The sequence below is a fragment of the Gymnoscopelus braueri genome (genome assembly GCF_963280865.1).
Source record: "Gymnoscopelus braueri genome assembly, chromosome: 4".
NCBI lineage: Eukaryota > Metazoa > Chordata > Actinopteri > Myctophiformes > Myctophidae > Gymnoscopelus > Gymnoscopelus braueri.
The window spans coordinates 41,024,560-41,045,351 of record NC_137605.1 but is presented as its reverse complement, the minus strand read 5'-3'; the positions used below and the strand labels follow the sequence as shown (position 1 = coordinate 41,045,351).

The 20,792-nt window shown below is 40.1% G+C and overlaps 1 protein-coding gene across 1 annotated transcript; it reads left to right on the top strand.

Moving 5' to 3' along the window:
* The first annotated feature begins 993 nt into the window (after positions 1–993).
* On the top strand, positions 994–19,727 carry LOC308083754 (acidic amino acid decarboxylase GADL1-like). Its single transcript, XM_080426087.1, has 16 exons — positions 994–1,157; positions 6,291–6,523; positions 7,979–8,172; positions 9,166–9,292; positions 10,065–10,155; positions 10,679–10,785; positions 11,522–11,637; positions 12,082–12,161; positions 12,603–12,657; positions 12,953–13,069; positions 13,217–13,281; positions 13,762–13,843; positions 15,007–15,206; positions 16,903–16,954; positions 17,082–17,171; positions 18,528–19,727. Exons 2-16 carry the CDS (start codon positions 6,493–6,495, stop codon positions 18,699–18,701), a joined length of 1,581 nt encoding a protein of 526 aa, XP_080282213.1. The 5' UTR covers positions 994–1,157; positions 6,291–6,492; the 3' UTR covers positions 18,702–19,727.
* Positions 19,728–20,792: the final 1,065 nt, after the last annotated feature.

The following is a 20,792-nucleotide window of genomic DNA, read 5'->3' as shown; positions in this document are numbered from 1 at the left end:
CGAATGTGCAACATATGCAATGTTTGTTAGCACACACAAGCTGACATCCTTATTAAAAAGTGACAATTCCAGAAACCCTTTACTTTTAATAAGACTGCTATACTGATGATGCACTCTATCACTGCAGTGTAGGCCAGTGGTTCTCAAAGTGTTGTCTGGGGACCCCCAGGGGTACTTGAAGAAGGGGTTCCAGGGGTCCCCTGCGAAATTAGTTAATATAGCATCAAAATCAGTTTAACCACTTCAACCCTATTTTATACTTTGGCTATTCAAAAATAGCCAATTTACAATACCACAATGCATTGCGACACGTTTTGGGCTTGTAAATCTGCTATTTTATATCTAGATTTTATTTTAAAATTTGTATGTATGTATGTATGTATGTATGTATGTATGTATGTATGTATGTATGTATGTATGTATGTATGTATGTATGTATGTATGTATGTATGTATGTATGTATGTATGTATGTATGTATGTATGTATGTATGTATGTATGTATGTATGTATGTATGTATGTATGAGATCAGCATTTATCAGATCCTCACTGCATTGGCTGTCCACACTTTACTATGTTGTTGTGCCATGTTATTCCACCCGATGGCACCCTAGAGCTCTTTTCTCTTTTTGTAGAGGTAGTTCTGACCATGTGTGAGTGACTACATTTGCGGTTATGAAACCAAACTGATACTTCAGGAATTACTTCAAAATTAAAATTTGAATGCCACCCATAAGGGGTGCACTAAATAGGAGACTTTTCAAATTTCAAAGGAATTATGTAAAAATACTTTGTTTGAAAGTAGCCTAGATGATTGCAAGTTTGCAACATATTTTTTAAATGTAGGCTATTATTCTTTATTTACCCAGGGTAGTAACTGAGCACAAGTGCTCATTTTCAGCAACGCCCTGCACGTAGCCACGTACACACAGATAGACACCCACATTAAAACCTGGGAGCTGACCAGTAGCCTACAACCACAGTCTTATACTTTTTGGCCACTGAGCAGCTCCACTGGAGCAGTTGGTTCAGTGCCTTGCTCAAGGGCACTTCAGCGGTGTTGGGGGGAGGAGTGAGTGGTCGCTATTGACTTCCCCACCCAGATTTTTCCTGTCGGTCTGGGGAATCGAACCGGGAACCTTCCTCTAACCTGATTAGGTGAGAACATTCTGAAAACAATACATTCTAACAGTCAGTTTTATATTTTTTTAACAGATGTGTTGTAAGTAAAACACTGTTGTGGTCCTATAAGAGTTATAATTTATGTTGAGTTTAATACTACTGTGTAGGCAGGCAGTGGGCTCTGCGACACCAGGTAGTATCACACAACAAGTTATGAAGTTTATTAACCCATTAAAACCGGGAAACTGTTAGGATTTAGAATAGTGGTTCTCAAAGTGGGGTCCGGGGACCCCCAGGAGTCCATGGGGATTGGGGGGTGTTCCAGGGGGTCCTCAGAAAAATGTGTTAATACAGCATCACAATCATTTTAACCCCTTTATCCATATTGTATACATTGATTATTAAAAAATAGCAGATACAAGCTCGAGCTTGTACATCTGCTATTTTTTTTAACATTTTTGAAAAATCTTGAAAGTCTTGATTTTTTTTTTACCCAAATCTTCTCTTCTGGGGGTCCCTGGCACAACACATTTTCAGATGGGGGGGTCCGTGCGGCCAAATACATATCATTTCGGGGGTCCTTAGCACGAAAACCTTTGAGAACTACTGATTTAGAAGGCGTTTATTGTAGAATAGGCCTCAGGTCTTATGGGTTAAGCACAGCACATTATACTGTACAGACTCACAGGGGCCTTCAACATGTTTTAGGACATGGATTTCTATTTTGCAGAAAGTCTTCCATCATGCAATTTTATAAGAGGCTTGAAAAGCTATAGCTCACCATTTAGCTGGTTGTCTGATCAATGTTTGCTGAGAGATTTGAGAGTGGGAGGTTGGAAGTATTCCACAGTTTTTGTTTTATTCTAAGTGCCCATGGGTGGCCTCCAAGTGATGCTGCAGCTTTGGCATCGTAGATTTGACAGCACTATCATACTGAAACAAACACACAAAAAATATAATTACGTACAATAGAACTTGTGTTAATTATGTTGGATTCATGCTAATGAATTATTATTTTTTGGGACCCCGATGTACACTGTCAAATGAATTTAACTCAGAGTTACAGACCTACTAATCAATCATTTAGGTGGGGGACCCCCTGGAACCCCCTCAAGGACCCCTGGGGGCCACTGGACCCCAATGATCTATGTGAGAACCAATGATCTATGTGATGTTTCTAATGATGTTTCTAATAACAGGCCATACCTTCAATATTACAACAACATACATGTATTTCTTTGTGTTTCTATTTAGCCTATTGTGTTGAACTCAGTGCAGTTAAGACTGTCCAATCAGTTACTCAGTTTTCATCGATGTAGGCCTACATAGCTACTGGCTACATGACCAATATATAGGCCTAATTCAAAAAATCTCAAAAACAACCATTTATCAATAATAAAATAAAATAGAGATCAATAATACCTCATCATCTGGTAGCCTACATGTATGAATGGTGTGAGAGTAGCTTACGTGTGTCACAGTGTGTGCAGTGGTGGAAAGTACATGTACTTGTTGTGATTTCAAGGGGACCCTCGGTCTGGTCCAAACAGTACTGGGTGGTGTGTGACAATTCAGTTGAAGTACCCCTCTGTGTAAGCGACGGGCCCGTGGAGAACAAGATGACACATACAGCAGTATCACGCAACAGGTTCACAAGTTTATTACACACAAGGAAATGCATATATAGGGCTGTACACATGACCTGACCAGAAGCTATAACACAATGTCATAGGATAAGAGTAAGGATGACCTTACTGTAGACAGCTGTATCTCGTATCAATAATGAAGATGATGTATTAGGACTTTTGATTGATTGAATATTTTATTAGGCAAAAAAAACTACAAGATGTAAGTCGTATCAAGTGCATAGGTGTCATTAGATTGCCATGGAATAATCATAACAGTACTCAAGTACTGTACTTAAGTAAAAAACATTTAGGTATTTGTACTTTACTTGATAATTATCCAAATTCCAATACTTTACTTCTACTCCATCTCAGAGGCAAATATTGTACTTTTACTCCGCTACAATTATTTGAAAACTTTAGTAGTTAGGCTACTTTTTGATTATTATTACAAAACATACGTAAACCACTTCAACCCTATACATTTCGACCATTTGAAAATAGCTGATCAAGCTCACAGTGCATCACAACACAACACAACACAACACATTGTGAGCTTGTAGATATACTATTTTCAAAATATTTGTATACATTTCATACATTTGTGAAACTGGACATTCTGCATAATGAGTATAATAGAGTTTATAAAGGGTCGTAAATCCTGCTCTATGTTAATTAAAACTATTTGTAGTTAAACAGCTGAAAACCCAGTGTAAAAAGGATGAGACGAAATCAAAGGCAGACACAGGCTGGTTCTCAAATTAAAAGGTTGACATTGTATTAAGAGAAAGAATCCATCCACGAGGCACCGTACAGCAAAAATATCTCTCTCCCATTACAAAGACAGGCAATAGTATTTATACACAAGTTGGAGTCCGGACATCAGTTATGAGGTGGATCCTAACGATTGGTTAAGACCCTCAGACGTCAGATCATATCTGATGAGCTGTCAGGCATCAGGGTGTCATCATAATAAGTTGTTGTTCATCTTATAGTATCCTTGTGTACATCTTATGGTTTCATAAACAAGTTATCCCTTCGATATCATAGGACATGTGGCAGGTTTATCTGTGACAGGGTGACAGCTGACAGAGTACATTAGTGACGATGTCAGGTCATACAGAGATATAGGTCATGTACAGAGATACATACAGGTCATTAGGACATTAGATCACAAAGCGTTGACCAAGACATATGGAGCCGGCACCAGATAGCAAATATGGAGGTGTTGTTGCTTTGTCATAGATGGTCAAGTTAACTCCAATGAGCTGTTATTGTATTCCTCCAGAGATAATCAGTGACCTTGGAGGGCCTGCGCTCTGTACAGCTCAAAACACATGCAGTCTCTAGAGGAAAGGAGAGACCTGATACTAGGATTAGTTTTGTCCAACCTCGAACTTAATAAAATCATAAGATTGGTAGGCAAACTTGAGTTATGCCAAGATGGCACACTAAAATAGGATATGAGGGCATATATATCAATATTGTCGACAAAAGACATAGTTTTAACTCTAACAGAGTACTTTCTACTTTTTAATAGTACTTTAAGTACATTTTGATACCAATACTTTCGTACTTTCAGTAGGCTACAAAGTAAATTTTGAATTCTGGACTTTTACTTTCTGGAGTATATATCCACCACTCCATGTGTGACAGTGAATGTGATGAATTCAAATGAACAAACAACAAATTGTATGCGTGCCACTGCCTGCGTTAGTGTAGCCTATATATAAACAAATGGAAATTACCCAACGTGGTTGCGTCTGTGGAAATTAACATAAAGTGTTAGACATAGGATATTGCACAATGATCTGAGGCAACACCATACACCAATATTGATGATTGACGCATGACTGGGTTAAGTAGGCCTACTGTGAAACATCCGGGTAAAACTCTTTTCCTTGAGCTGGATTTCGTTCAATTTCCTCAGCGGTGGAAAAAGGCCTACTCCCATGTTTTACTTAAGTAAAAGCCTCAATACTGCAATGTACGCATAGTGTTCTGTCTATGAACGTCAGATCTCACCAAAAAAATAAAATAAAAAAGCTATTAAAATATGTGATCTATCCGCGCACCTTTTAAGCTGTGGCGGCTCAGGGGTGGAGTTATGACATTTTTCTACTGTAGGCCTACCATTCATCCTAAGATATCATAACGTCATAGAAAAGGTAAGAAAACTTTAGTCCAAAATTCTCCTTTAAGGCCAGGTTAGCTAATTTCATTACTCCGTGACATTGTGTCAAATGTTGGTTTTGAACCACAAACAGAGGCAATCAGCATTATTGTTATAGTCCATACCCGGGGATGTGCGCACTAATGCACAATAATATTGGGCAGACTTTTGTCTGGCCGTTGGCTTGCGTATCCGCGCGCCAGCCGCACCTGGTGTAGCCGGCGGTATCATTGTTCATTGATATCAATTGACAATTGGATCTTTCCAAACGCACTGTAGCCTACGCAGCAGCAAATTCCATGCATATGCGCGCTTTGAAAGGTCTGCCACGAATGCGCAGTTTGATGATCATCCCATTGCTTGCGGGACTGTAACCATAGCGACAATAGCTCACATAGCTCGAAATCCAAATCTCCTGCGTTTATAAAACGCTATAAAACAGCTTACATTTTGGGAAAGTGAAAAACGGGCGTCGTTATTTTGTGCATTAGTGCATGGACAGGTTTTGGTGACAGAGGTGTGAGGACACAGCACACACGAACGCTCGCGCGCACGTATGCACGCATGCACACACACACACAGACACACACACACACACACACACACACACACACACACACACACACACACACACACATGCCTGTGTACACTAAGTGAACTGCAAATTCAATGGGATCACCAGATGAAGCAGCATGGTGTCAGAAATAGATATTATAGGCTACACATAGTGGTATAAAGCTACACATAATGCTATAAAGTAACTAAGTACATTTACTCAAGTACTGTACTTAAGTACAATTTGAGGTATTTTTTTCTTTACTTGAGTATTTCTATTTTTCAGTCATTTTGCTTCACTTCAATTATTAGAAAACTTTAGTTAGTTACTTTGTAGATTTTCATTATTATTACAAAACATGCATTAACCACTTTAGCCTTATACATGCTTCAGCTATTTGAAAATAGCCGATCTACAAGCTCACAATGTATTGCGATTAACTGTTGTGAGCTTGTAGATCTGCTATTTTCAAAAGATTTGTAAACATTTGAACTTGTGAAATGGGACATTCTGCATTATGAGTACTTTTACTTTTGGTACTTTAAGTATATTTTGATGCAAAAACTTTTACTCAAGTAAAATTTGAATACGGGACAGAGTATATCTACATTGCAGTATTGATACTTTTACTTAAGCAAAAATGTTTAGTAGTGTTTAGTAGTAAAATGTTTACACATGCACAGCATCTTAAAAGTAAGCAGGATATACCGTTATTATGTGGCCTACAGATATGATACGTGGGCCATGATATTACAACAAACGGCATCTTGTCACAAATGATTCATATAATAGTCCTCCTGGTGTCTTTCCAAAAGCACAAAATCTTCCATGACGCGCTTTACGGAGGTGTCAAAGCGCAGAGGGGCGTAGGACCGTCTGGTTAAATATCCACAAGAGTCTTCATCCGGTGAAGACCTTCAACTCATCTAGTCGCATCCTAACTGTCACTGAGCCTGAATAGTGACATTAATTAATTACACCTGTACGGATCAACGGACACAATACACACCGAGCAATATGGCACCGACGAATGACGGACACATCACTGGTAAGTAGCCTATGGTACATAATTAATGATAGGCTATTCACTGGATGTTTTGGGAAGTTGAATTTTCAACTAAATTCTGACACCTACCCTGCCTGCCTGGCGCTGGTCTAGAGCATTATAGAGAGTTCTCTCTAACGCTCTGCCAGCAGCTCTGATCTGCTCATAGACCGAAAATGTCCACTACCATGCGAGGTCTCCGTCTTTAGTAAAAATAAACAAAACTATTTTGCTGTTCACTGAAAAAAAGAATGTTTTGTGTTGTTGAAAGTCTATTCTCCAGGGTGGGAGGCCTCTCACCAGCACCCCACCTTCTCTGTATGATACACTTTTTGGGCAGAGAATAAAATATGTCCGCCAGACGGAAATTATTGTATTTATTCCACTGCGCCCTCTACAGGATAATAGACTTTCAACAACACAAAACATTATTTTTTTCAGTGAACACGGTAGTGGAATTTTCGCTCTATGAGAATAGCACCTAGCAGCACGACTGGGAGAGCGTTAGAGAGAACTCGCTAACGCTTTGGACCAGAGCTGTACCCTGCCTGCAGCATCAGAAGCGGAACTGAGTGGTCGGACAAATTGGTTAGGAGTGGTTTGTTCAGGATATGTGTAATAAAGGGTTAAAAATGAACTCCATGGGACATAATTTCAGTCAGTTACCTGGCAGAATCCTAAAATACACCTAAAATACACAAGGATTCCAGTCAGACAACTCTTGGATTGAATAGATATATTTATTGAGCATGAATATATTGAGCATAAATATTTATAAGCATGGCGTCACGGCTCTGTCTCATTTCATTCATTCCCTGTAAGCATGAATTGTAATAAATTATTTGCCAACTAGATTCTACTGTGAATAGAATGAAATAGACCCCCATATAGGGAATCATAGAAACAGAGCCCACAGGTGGATGCTGAGGTGGTGGTGGGAGCACTAAAGAACCCCATCATAGAGCAGAGCACTGCAGCAGCAGCATAGCAGAGCAGCAAGATGGCAGAGCACTGCAGCAGCAAGAAGTTGTGAGCAGGGAGGTTTAAATATCCTGCCCCAATCAGATGGAGTGAGCATGTGACTGATCAGCTGATCAGGATTTGGCTCTCCTTTGAGGTTGTATGCCTGAACCCCTCTGTGGGCTTTCCTGACCTTAAGGACATGGCACCGGCCAAATGTGGGTCAGATGATTAAAGCAGTAGACTAATAGGCTATCAATCATGCACCCTCCTTTTTTGCTGCATACCTCTGGCACCATTTAGGACATTAAGCAAGAGAGGACACCCCAATACTTCATTATTTGTTTACCTTTATATCAGCTTGTTTATGTGTAATACAATATATTGTATTTATTATAGCTTAGTGTGGTCACATTATATTAACGACCTGTGAGTAAGACGTTAAAACATCATCAACATGAGTCAAGAACTACAATTCTACATTTCTTACTCTTGTAGAAAAGAATCCGGGTAAGGGACCAAACTCTGTACTGGATCCTGGGCTTCAGGTAAAGTGTGCTCCAGTCCTGACAGATGGGGTTGTACATAATGGCCCAGCTGTTGACCAGTTTACAGAAGAGAGCTTTATCCACAAAGCTATGGACATGATCATTGAGGATGCAGTGAAGAAGGCAACTGATGTAAAAGAAAAGGTATTTCATCATTTTGTTATTTATTTTTTCTAACTGAGTAAATTGTGAACAATTTGATTCAGTGGGGCATATAGCTAATTATATTACTATATATTATTAATATTGACACATCTAAGGGCCTGGGTTCCAACAACTCCCCTTTACAAAAATGTGGAATAACATTTTAATTATATTCTCCTCAATAAGTATGTGCGTTATTTGCCATATGTTTAATACATTATAATATTAGAAATCAAATATGAACACTGATCTTAACTTTAAACACATTCTTACCTCAATGACCTGGAGAGAAATTTATACTCCATATGACACATATGAGTCACTTGCTGAAAAGAAGAGATATTGTTCTTGGTAACAGAGTGTGTCAGAGCCTCTGCCTGAGGACCAAAAGTCTAATATCTCCCCCGGCCAAAGGGGGGTTTTCCTTTAGGCCTGTGGTTAAGATGTGCCCGGTCCTGCGTGGGAGACCCAGGTTTGAACCCTGGGTGTTACGTTGGTGCCGTGATCCGGATCGGGTTCCCCAGTAGGGGGGAGGTCAAAGGCACAGACACACTGCCCATTACAACCACAGGTTCAGGGTCACTGGATCAGTTGAGTGATATACTGTAGGCATTCAAAATGTCTGTTAAAGAATCGGTTATACCATCATAATCCTGCAATAACAATGGTGGTAGTAATGGTAGTGGTAGTAGTATAGCAGTAATAAAACAGTAGCAGTTAAAGGATTAATAACAGTTGTTAGTGCAGAGGCGGTGTACCAATACATGGATATAATTTTAACCCACCCACCCTGTTTCCACCGCTTTCGCGTTTCCCTTCTTTATGCATTTCTACTTCAAACAACACAGTAGAATCCTGTGTGTTAATGTATCCATTTGTCAACCATTTGAGAGTGTGAAAATGTAAGGGTCCATTTGGTTAAATTTAGATGAATACTTTACAGTGTACGGCTACTGTAATTTGGTTAATGTTCTTGTTTTCCATCATGGTCAGGTGTGTGAGTGGCGTGACCCTGAGCAGCTGAAGGAGCTGTTGGACTTGGAGCTGAGGGAAGGAGGCGAGGCACAATCAAAGATCCTACAGCGCTGCAGGGATGCCATTAGATACAGCGTCAAGACCGGTAGGACTCAAACCGCAGTTCATGAGGAAATAGCATTCACACCAGGAATATTTCTGCAGATAAAGTGCAGGGACACTCCAGACCTGTCACTCATGTAACATTATATGAAAAATGCACTAGAGACAAGATTTTAGAAAGAAAATAATCTAGTGTCTACTTTCAAGACACAGAAGTTGGACGTATGATGCAGAACAATGTCAGGGAAAGGGCTCTGGCTCCCGTTTAATCCTGTTTGACTCCTGGCCATCTTATGTAAAATGGTTTTCAGCAGTGACCCTCTGAACCCCAGCCCGCCACAATTACCCTTATCCCCCAAGTCCCAGAATAACTCCAGAGTGCGCCAGCAGACACAGTTCCCTGCTAGTCTCCAATGTCAAATAATATGGGTCATAAATAGATGGTGAACTGCTGGAAAAGAGAACGCAAAGTCTGTGATGTTTGTGGTTTTAATCACAGACTTCTGCCATAACAATTGTTTTCAATCAAGGTGTTTGCTTTCCAAAGGCAAATAACTTGCTTTCCATGCCTAATGGCTCAAAAATACACTGTACATATTTAAATAAATAAATGTGTGTCAAAAGAGAGCCAGTAATGTAAACTGTTACTATATTGTACACTGTGTTTCTTCTTGACATGACTTAATGAAATACAAATGCTTGTCTAAAACCAATTTCATGCCACTTTACAGCACTACACATGAACAGCATCTTTATTATACATGTGGCAGGGATCTAACTATGTGGTGTAACGATCTCTGTTTACTTCTACCCAGGCCATCCTCGCTTCTTCAACCAGCTGTATGCAGGCATGGACCCCTACTCTCTGGTGGGAAGCTTCATCACAGAGGCCTTGAAACCCAGTTTGTGAGTTTTTCTAAAAAATATTTTATTACATTATTTTCATTTATTTGATTTAAGGTCATATATTAAGGTCAAGATATTTTAAAATGTATGTTTCGTGAACAGAAATGACAAATGGATGTCAGCGTTTGAAGATTGTGCAAGAGTTGTCTTACTTGAGAGACTAAGTAAATCCCAACGTAATGAGGAATCTAATGGCGTTGGTGGATGCGAGACAAAGTTGCTTGCCAAGTAGTCTGTCTGGTTGAATTTTAAGGCAAAAAAATGAAACACAAGGGAGGAAGTAGGTAGTCAGGTCATTGTAATGTACTGTAGATGGATGAGAGTCCTATGGACGAGAGTCTTTTCCCCTTTCCCCCAGCACATATATTTAAGGGTGGTAATAATTTATAAATCTTGATAATTTATCAAGATTTGAAAATAGAAGATCTACAAGCTCACAGCAAAAACTTAACCTATGTTAAATGATATTCATGAATTGTTGGATGCTAGAGTAACATTGCATACTGTACATGTTTTTTGTCAGGTACACATATGAGGTGGCTCCAGTTTTTACCCTGGTGGAGGAAGCTGTGCTAAAGAAGATGATCGAGTTTGTCGGCTGGGAAAGAGGAGATGGCCTATTCAACCCAGGTGAGAGCACAAATACACTTGGACGAATAGTAGCCTACTGTAGGTGATTGTGAAGTGAGATTTTGCCAGTGTGGTGCAGTACACAGTGTGGTGCGTGCACCCTAGGGGGTGCACGCAGTTGCATGCAGTTTTCATTGGTGTTAGACAGCAGAGAACAACAATGCTTAGTAAAGGTCACATATCATACTCTATGGGTGAAATATACCTTCACAAAGTTGTGAAAAAACTGATGAGTTTGGTCACAATTGTTGGTGTTTGTGTCTCCTAGAGGATACTGAACGATGTGTTGAAGGATGATTTACAACATGAAAGTAAAGATTTTATACCACCAAATCTTGTTATCATCAGGATCTATCTACACCATTATTTCAATTATAGTCGGAAAAAAAATCTTCAGGACGTGGGAATATCATTTATAATCTAATCTTATCTGAGCTATGTGCGTTCAGAGGGGTTTGAGATATTGAGCTATGGAAGTTTTCTCCTTCCATAGGGTCTAATATATAGTACAACCATTTCAGTTTTGTATTTTCCCATACTTTTACACAGTATTTTTGTGTATTTCAAATTCTTTAAAACAGTAACACATTTTTGTCCAAAGTGTCAGTTAGAACCAAAATATCTAGCTTTGGGGGAAAAATGCATCAATTAAATAATCTTACTTCTCACACTAAGGTATCAGTCTGTGTTTGGAAAAATAAATCACGTATTAACAGTAATCCTGTGTGCTCTGTAGGTGGCTCAGTGTCCAATATGTATGCCATAAACGTAGCCAGATACCATCACTGTCCTGATGTCAAAGAGCTCGGCCTCTCAGCCATACCTCGACTGGCCATGTTCACATCACAGGAGGTAGGATTTTATAGGACATACCACATTGAAAAGTGATACAGTATGTGTTATATAAATTATGATTTATTATAATATAACATTCTTCAGAAGGACAAACCTTTGTGTTCTTGGGAAACACAGCTTGACTCTGCTAGATTATGCCTTGATACAGACTACTGCCACCTCCTGGTATGGAGAGTTATGTCCTCTCAGACAGGCACCAAAGTCGCCATTCAGCGGCCAATCAGCTGTAGACTTTGTGGTGTGTTCCCAGTAGGGTTAGTGTGTCAGGGCTAGATATTATGTTTTAATAAATTAATATTTAGCTATTATGATCTCACCAAATGTAAAATCATAGTAGACAGTAACAAGAACAAGTTTAAATTGTAGCTTACCGTTGAATTTTACATACTTAGACCATGTAAGCATTTCTGTTCTTTGAATGTCTATTGTTCTTCTTTTCAGTGCCATTACTCTATTTCCAAAGCAGCAGCTTTCCTGGGAATCGGCACCAAGAATGTTTACGTGATACCGTCCGACAAGAGGTATGCTGGTTCTGACACACATCTCATAATCATAGTAAATGGTCACTACACTGTAAAAGCCTCAGTGTTTATTTAAGTCTGAGAGTGTACAAATGGAACCTAATGGACCCATAAGGGTATATTCATAGTTCAGTTAACACTGTAGTTGTAGTGTGCCAACATCATGTTGTGTGTACACAGAAGCCTGTGCTAGTTTCACATACTGTATGGTTATTTCTGCTTCTTACTGTATGTTGTTTGGATGGAAACAGAGTTGTTCAAAATCACTACAGTAGCTCTAGTGAACTAGTGATCCATTACTTAATTTTTTGTAAGCTTCCAGTCTTTGTTAGTTTGTGTCTTATAGTCTCACTCAGCAGAACAGGTTGCTGGCTTCAATACTTTATTAATCGTTTGAATTAATTCTATCATTCATGCATGCTTTCATTTTGTATTTGGCAGAGGGAAGATGATTCCTGAACAGCTGGAGGAGAAGATAATGACTGCTAAAACTGAAGTAAGTATAATAAGAAAAGGTTGAGCAGAGTTAGTCACTAATATACGATAACATTTGTTGGCACGCTAGGAATCAAAAATGCTATTAGTATTCTATTTTATATTCATTGACAAGTAGCAAAATATTTTGGGTGTTCTAAAATGCTTCCTTGGTGTGTGTGTGTGTGTGTGTGTGTGTGTGTGTGTGTGTGTGTGTGTGTGTGTGTGTGTGTGTGTGTGTGTGTGTGTGTGTGTGTGTGTGTGTGTGTGTGTGTGTGTGTGTGCTTGTTTGCTGTGTTGCGTGGATGCGTTCTCAGGGTGCAGTGCCCTTCATGGTCAATGCCACTTCTGGGACAACAGTACTGGGGGCTTTTGACCCCCTAGAAGAGATCGCTGATATCTGTGAGAAACACAACCTATGGCTGCATGTGGATGTGAGTGGATTTGTATTAGACACTAGACTTAAATCTTTATTTATTTAATGCATTTATTCAGTCTGTCATATTCCAGAGATCTTTGTACCTGTATTTCCAGATACATACTGTCAGCATAGTCACAGTTTTCTGTTTCTTGTCCTTCAGGCATGTTGGGGTGGAGGCGCGCTTATGTCTAGGAAACATAAACACCTGTTAAAGGGCATCCACAGGTAAGAACAACAGTACAACGTCTCTTAGTCTATTAACTTTATGATTATGTAACATAAACACTTGTTAAAGAGCATCCAACCAGGAACAACAGTAAAAAGTTCTTTACTGCATGTCTCTCCCCATCTCGCTCTCCCTGTTTCCTCTCCATCTCTGCTATACCTATAAATAAAGGCAGAAAAGCCCCCAAAATATCTTTTTAAAAAAAAGAAGTCTCCTACATAATCATAACTGTAATAGGCTTGTTATTTAAATGCACACACTGTATTTCAATTCTGTCACCTCACATAACAACAATGTCAGAAGCGATTATGTTAACTTGTAGGCATTTTGTAATGCATATTGCATAATGTGTCTTGCATTTTTGCCACATTCATGAGTGAGACAAGTAAACCTCAGTGTTCAGACATTTCATGAATAAGTGAGGCTGACTGTGAAACCCCTTGTTTCCCTACAATTGTGCTGTGTCTGTGTCTCTTAAGGGCCAACTCTGTTGCTTGGAACCCACACAAGATGCTGATGGCTGGCCTGCAGTGCTGCGCTTTCTTGGTCAGGGACCAGGAGGTAAGAGGGACAACTGTGTAATCAGATCCTGTTGCTACTGATATTAAATGCCACAGCATCTTCTCTTCCACTGTCCCACCACTTCCACTCTGGTGTCCCTGTTTTGGTCATTATAGGCAAAAAAATAAAATAATCTAACAATGTGTCATAATCGGCTGTTTTAGAATTTATTTTGAATAGCGCTTACTATTTAAGTCCTCTTGGCTCTAGATGTGGTTAGAGGGGATTTGAACATGAGCCTGAATAGCAATAAGCTCCAGTCTAACTTGTCTAGATATTGACAGGCAGCCTGCGATGAGTCTCGGCTGAAATCTTTCAAAAGAGGATATCAGTCATCATGGGCTGGAGTCAGACCTGAATGGCAACTGCATTCTGCAGTTGTGGACTCTCCTATTACCAGGCTGAATGTGAGTTGACACAGAGATGTGTGGTCGCCAGAGAATCATGTGTCACAGGCAGCCAAAGGGCAGCGGACAGCTGGACACCTACTACATTATCTCCACTGCAAACTGCACCATATCCTCTTACATTATAATTTATATCTTGGTGCTGTACGTACTGTGAGTTTAATAAGTTCAACAGTAACACTGATACTTGTTCGGTATAACCTCGGCCAGGGTTCCTGAGGCAATGCCAAGAGATCACGTGAAAACACTGCAGACCGATTGGTCAGAGAGAATCGTCATTGCATCATTGCGTTATTGCGTTACAATGGACTCCCTCCCCCTGCTACATGGAACCAGACTTTTAAACTAGCCATTGTAAATGCGAAATGAGTCAATACCGAGCAACTGGCGTATTTCTCGCCTATAATGTTATCAGAAATGGTCTTTGTTGGACTGGATAGATAGGTCAAGTAGAGATTGTTTCCAGACAAGTCACCATTGTTCTTTGGCGCTCTCATACGCAAAGGGTTGGGTGTCATTATGTCAACCAGCTGCATTGAAGGGGTATGGTATCTGCAGTGGAAGACAAAGTACTAAAAACGCCGGTGCCATGCAATAGAAAAGCGCCAATGAGCCCTGTAATTTAGTCCTTTTCATGAATCTAACCTCATTGGATAAGCAGAGCTCTCTTTTTCTATAATGTAATATGTTACATTCATTACATCATATCATTCACATATTTTACTATGCATTCTCTTGGCTCCTCTGCCTCTCCAGGGTCTTCTCAGGCGTTGCCACTCTGCCTCTGCCTCCTACCTCTTCCAGCGAGATAAGTTCTATGACATCAGCTACGACACGGGGGACAAGTCCATCCAGTGCAGCCGTAAGGCAGATGCCTTCAGGTTCTGGTTGATGTGGAAGGCCCTGGGAACCACAGGGCTGGAGGAGAGGGTGAATAGTGCCCTTGACATGGCCAGGTTAGTCTGATGGGACAGTGATTCTCAACCTCATGACCCCACAGTTTGATATGCATTAGGCCACGAACCCCCATTTATAGTGATAATTTAAATGGTACCAATTGGTAACATTTGTACGCTCTCTACAGACCGCAAGGGTCCATTTGGTTACTAACTATCAATAGTTTAGCTGAGGACCTCCTTAAGGACTCCTGACCTCATTGAGAACCAGTGTGGAATAGAATGTGGAAGTGAAGAGCATAGAAGTGGTGTGAAAGTATACACATATTGTAAAATACCATACCTTTAAATATTCATGGACTTTGTATGCCACTGCTCTGTAATGTGCTGGTGTTTACAGCATTGAAAGGCTGTATCACCCACATGAATAAATTACCTCAACCGTTCACCCCAACAATTGGTGTAATTTGCTGTCCTGAAAGGCTGCAAAGTGTGCACAAAATAACGAACACAAGTTATGCACATGAATAATTCATTCAAATGTAACTGTTCAAATGAAACACACAAACACATTGTAGCTCACAGTGAATGTGATGCTCAAAACGTATTCTTGCGATACAATGAAAACATTTATCGGGAAACCATACTGAAAATGCGCAGGCTGCAGTGCTGGCGAGAATGTCTTATCTGCTCAAGGTTTGTGGAATAACATACATGGCTGCTACAGGCAATTCAAAATGACCATGAACCATGCAGTCTCTGGCATCAGTTGCACCATATTTAGAGGGGACTCTTAGACTATTTATGGCACACGCGTGTAGGGACTTGGATACAGGTTGTGGCAGTTGTGCTATTTTGTCTGGCCTTTAGAAGGGAGTGCCCTGACCCCTCTGAACTGCTCACCATTACGGGTGAACCACAGTGAAGCAGCAGGGTCTCATAGAGAATGCGATGGGTAGATAGAGAGGGACAGAGATAAATAACAGCAATATACTCTTCCTCTCCATTCAAACCTTTATTGCTGGCCTTCTCACTGATTCACTCACTAACTCATCCAGTGCCATTGACGTACTGTATAATACGTCAGATTTTTTAATTGCCCAGAACGCCATTGACGTATAATACGTCAGTTTTTGAAAAATATATCGTGATCCGAAGATTTGCTACTCCATTCACTTCTTGGTTAACTTATTACTTAAAAAGGCTGTATCTTGGCTCCTGTGTAAAAAAAAAATTACTATGTATTTTTTGTCCAGACATGCTATTTTCAAAGGCAGACAATAAATGTCAACGAGGTCGCGATGACCTCGTTGACATTTGTGAAACCACACAGTGAAACCCTCAATGATTAGCAACCATAAGGGGATCGATCATACTGGAGATAAATATTCTGTGACTACTTGAAAAAGGTAAGAAAATCGAAAACTCGCTGGCACAGTACGCAATCTTTTTTACATTTTAATTGGCACTGAATGAGCTAAGCACTAGAAGATGGATTTCTCACTGGATTCATCAAATGCTTGACTGGTAGACACTGCACTCTAGTGGTTTATGGTGGAAAACAATTTCTTGTAAGTATCCTTACAGCAATACGAGGGTATACACTATACAGTATGTCGCTGAGTATTAATAACAATGGCCACACAGCAAGTCCCCACCTACATTTATACTGTGTTGATTGTTGAGCAGTAACCAATATTCTAAAAGAAAAACCTTAGCTCTAAATACTTTTTTATTTTTTTCCACCACCTTGTAGGTATCTTGCAGATGAGATCAAGAAAAGAGAGGGCTTCCGCCTATTGATAGAGGTAAGAGATATTCCAAGCATGTTTTTTGGGACTAGTCAAAGTGTAATATTATCTATAAATCAAATACATTTTTTAACAGAACCAACATTTATAGCAATTATTTATTTTTTGTTTTTATCACCTACAGCCGGAATATGCAAATGTTTGCTTTTGGTACATTCCACCAAGTCTGAGGAGCATGCCAGATAGTGCTGAGTTCTGGCAAAAGGTCCACACTGTAAGTAAAGAAATGCTTATATTTTAACGTATATATGTTTTTTATTTATCTGTTTCTTCCCTTGAAAAGAAACCCACAACCTGTCACCAAGTGCTTCTGTCATGTTCTTGTAACTCTGTAACTTGTAAGGTAGATGTTGCGGTAAGACTGCCAGCGTTAAGGACTCTTAAGGCTCCTTGATGATAATAGAATAGAAAGGGGCACTCCACTGAGCACATTTCTCCACCAGGCTGGGTTGTCTACCCAGGGCTGTATAAGTCATGGGTTGCAGCCGCCAGGACCCGAGGAAGCGGTAGCGATAGTGTTTCTACGATCGTCTTTGTGGCGGCCCTATGGCTAAAAATGAAAGCACTTTTTGGGAGGCCTCCTGAAGGGGATCCTCAACATATGATTCCAATTTGGGGTTGATTGGATGATATATGGCATTTCTTGTAAGAAATAGCCCCCTCCCATAACATTTGGAAGACAAAAACATGTCAAAAACCGGTTTGACGTCCATGGTCTCCCGAGATCATACAGCATGCACCTAATTTGGTGAAAGAGAAATTTATGCAACAGTGACATTTTTAGCACTTGTGGCACACCTTATGGGTCTACGTGAACTGACATATTGAGAGGCCCCTCAATATGTGATTGCAAAATAGCCTGCTACTTTAGAAGCCTCAGTTGGAATGGAATATGAAACATAGGTTTGATACATGTTTATCACATGACTCTAAACTCGAAACTATGAGTTTGGGACAAAATCTGGAGGAATAGAAAAAAGTGGAAAAAAGTGTGTTTTTAACAAAATGCTGAATGGCAGAAAATGTAGTTAGGCAAAAATGGACGTGGCCTATATGGTGAGTGCGTCATGATCCAAGGTATCCAGGGAAAAATACATTTTGATTGTATGCATATGACATATTATGTTATAGGCCAAAGTGTAAAGCGGGCTGGTATAGCGCTACCATGAGGCCGATTTGAAAAATCTGGGGTGGAGTGTCTTCCTTGGCCTACTGCCAGTGTGCACTGTTTGAGTTTGACACACACGGACAGAGGCGAAAACAATCTCTGCCTCCTGAACCCCTGGCCTGGCAGAGATAATAAACTTATACTGTGGTTACTGTGCTTTGGTTAGAAGTCAAAAATTGCACATGTGGGAAAGGGTAGGAAAATAAGCAAAATATGTGAAGAAATAGAAGGAAAGCATTTTTATTACTGCTGTCCATGAGAGCAGTCTCCGTGAGGCTTTGTTCACATTTGTCTTAGAACAATCTCATTCTGAACTATTTTCAGTCCCAGGCCTCAGTCATTCATTATACCTGACTGGAATCTATATCGTTAATCACTGTAATGCATCCTCTTTCCCCCTAGGTGGCACCAACTATAAAAGAACGTATGATGAAGAAGGGCAGTATGATGGTAGGCTACCAGCCCCATGGAGACAAAGCCAATTTCTTCAGAATGATCATTATCAGCCCTCGGGTCAGTAAAGAGGAACTGGACTTCTTCTTGGATGAGATACACCATCTGGGGGAGGACCTGTGATGAACTGTTACAGGAGTTTCAGTGTCATTGTCAAAAGTCCTTTGTCTCTGTGTTCATCCATTCTTCATGGAAGGACTTGTGTATGGACAAAATAATGTCACTGACTTTCAGTCTTTGTCAAGGCAGTGTCATTGGCCCTCATTTATCAATCTAACGTAGAAACCAGCGCATATCTGAGCTTACGACAGGGTTCACGTGTGATTCATGAAACCAATCATCTTGCCAATCGCAGCATAAGAATGATTGGGTGTTAAATGTGGCGGCTGAAAACAACATTTAGTTGTTTAGTTTCTTAGAATGTTAAGTTCTGTGTGACCTGGAAGAATCTGGATTGAGAGTAAAAAGTTTGAGTGTCTTCATCTGTGTGTTAAGATTGTGTAGGGCTTGGAGAAAGAATTCAAGAAATCAAGGACAGTGTTTAAATTGGAACAGGAGGAGCCGTTCTCTCTTGTTCTTTCTTTTGATTCTTTTTATTTTTCATCTTGGCTACACTAAATCAAATCCATCCATAAACTGTCAGGGATTCTTGAATACAAATCTTTAATGCTTGACCAAACAGTAGTCCCATCTACTGTCTACATCTGTATTTTTCTGCTGGCTTTTATTCTCATCGATAAACAACACACGACAGATTATAAGTAGACTCATTCATCTGTGTTGGTAATATGGTATTTAGGACCAAGTTGGCCAAAAGTGTTTGTTTCCGAAGAAGGTTTTGTGTTACTTTTCTTACCTTTTGTTATTTTGCCGGTCTCAGGTAGCGTTGTCTCGGATTTGAGAGGACAGTTACTTTTACTACACTTGCTACTGTGGGATGAATCTTTACAAACATTTAGAATTGTTATTAAGTTTGACATCAGGGTAACAAAATGTGTTACCCTAATAATGTTTACAATTTAAGGGTTCATGTGCAATTCACTGCCAAGTGCCAACTTATTATATATTTTTTCAAATCAATGCACTAGTTACATTAAAACTCCAGATGGGCAAACGTCCATGTTTGTATGATTATAAGAACAAACTGAACTGTCGGGTGTTTTCTTTTTGTATGAGTTGTTTCCCATTCAAAAGTGATGCTGATCAGCCTAGTAGTTTTGCGAGAGTAGGTGGGGATGGACGGACTGACGGACGGACGGACGGTCAACTAAGTATAGGGTTCTTAATTGCATTCTTTGCACTCTATTTACTTGACCATTTATGTTAGTTTGTTGACTGCGGTTCATGTCATTTTCTCTGTAATTGCTCTTTAAGTCACTCTGGATAAGAGTTTCTGCTAAATGCCTACATGTTAAATGGTACTGTAGCTATTCAGAGGCAGAGAGTAGTGACAGCCAGTGGAATATGTGCAAAAACAGTACCACTAGTGAGGCCTATAAAAGAGTGGAAAGCAGGCCAGAAGTTAATTCTGGACACAGGATGTTTGGCCCTAAGGAGAGTCAGTGATTCCAGGAATATACCAGCAGACACACAGCCATAAGGGAGGGAACTTGGGATTTGAGACGGAAAATGAACAAAAGATTGGGAATAAGGGTGAAAGAGAGAGAGAGAGAAACACAGATAGAGGGCAGAAAGACAGACCAAAAGCTTCAATTTATGCTTTCTGGTGCGACCGTGTCACTTGCCGAAAACAGGCAAGCTGAAGCAGGATTTAGCCGAAAAGATGTTATTTTTGGCGATCGACACAATTGCATGACGAAAGGAGGACACGAGACACAGTAAGGAGAGAACAGGGTACACAGCAACTATATTTATGTGTTTCAAAATACACTCAGAGTTAAACTAACACTCAGTGTTGCTGTGTACTGTAGGACACATTGTATGTATGTATGCTTAAGAGCTGGTAGTAGCCGCTGCATGTCCCCTGTTGCCAGACGAGAGCCAGTACGTTGGCCTAGCAGGCCTGTCATTTTATTCTCCTGGTACAAACTCTGGTCTGCACTGGAATGTCTACACCACACAACCACACACACACACACACACACACACACACACACACACACACACACACACACACACACACACACACACACACACACACACACACACACACACACACACACACACACACACACACACACACATAGCCTCGAG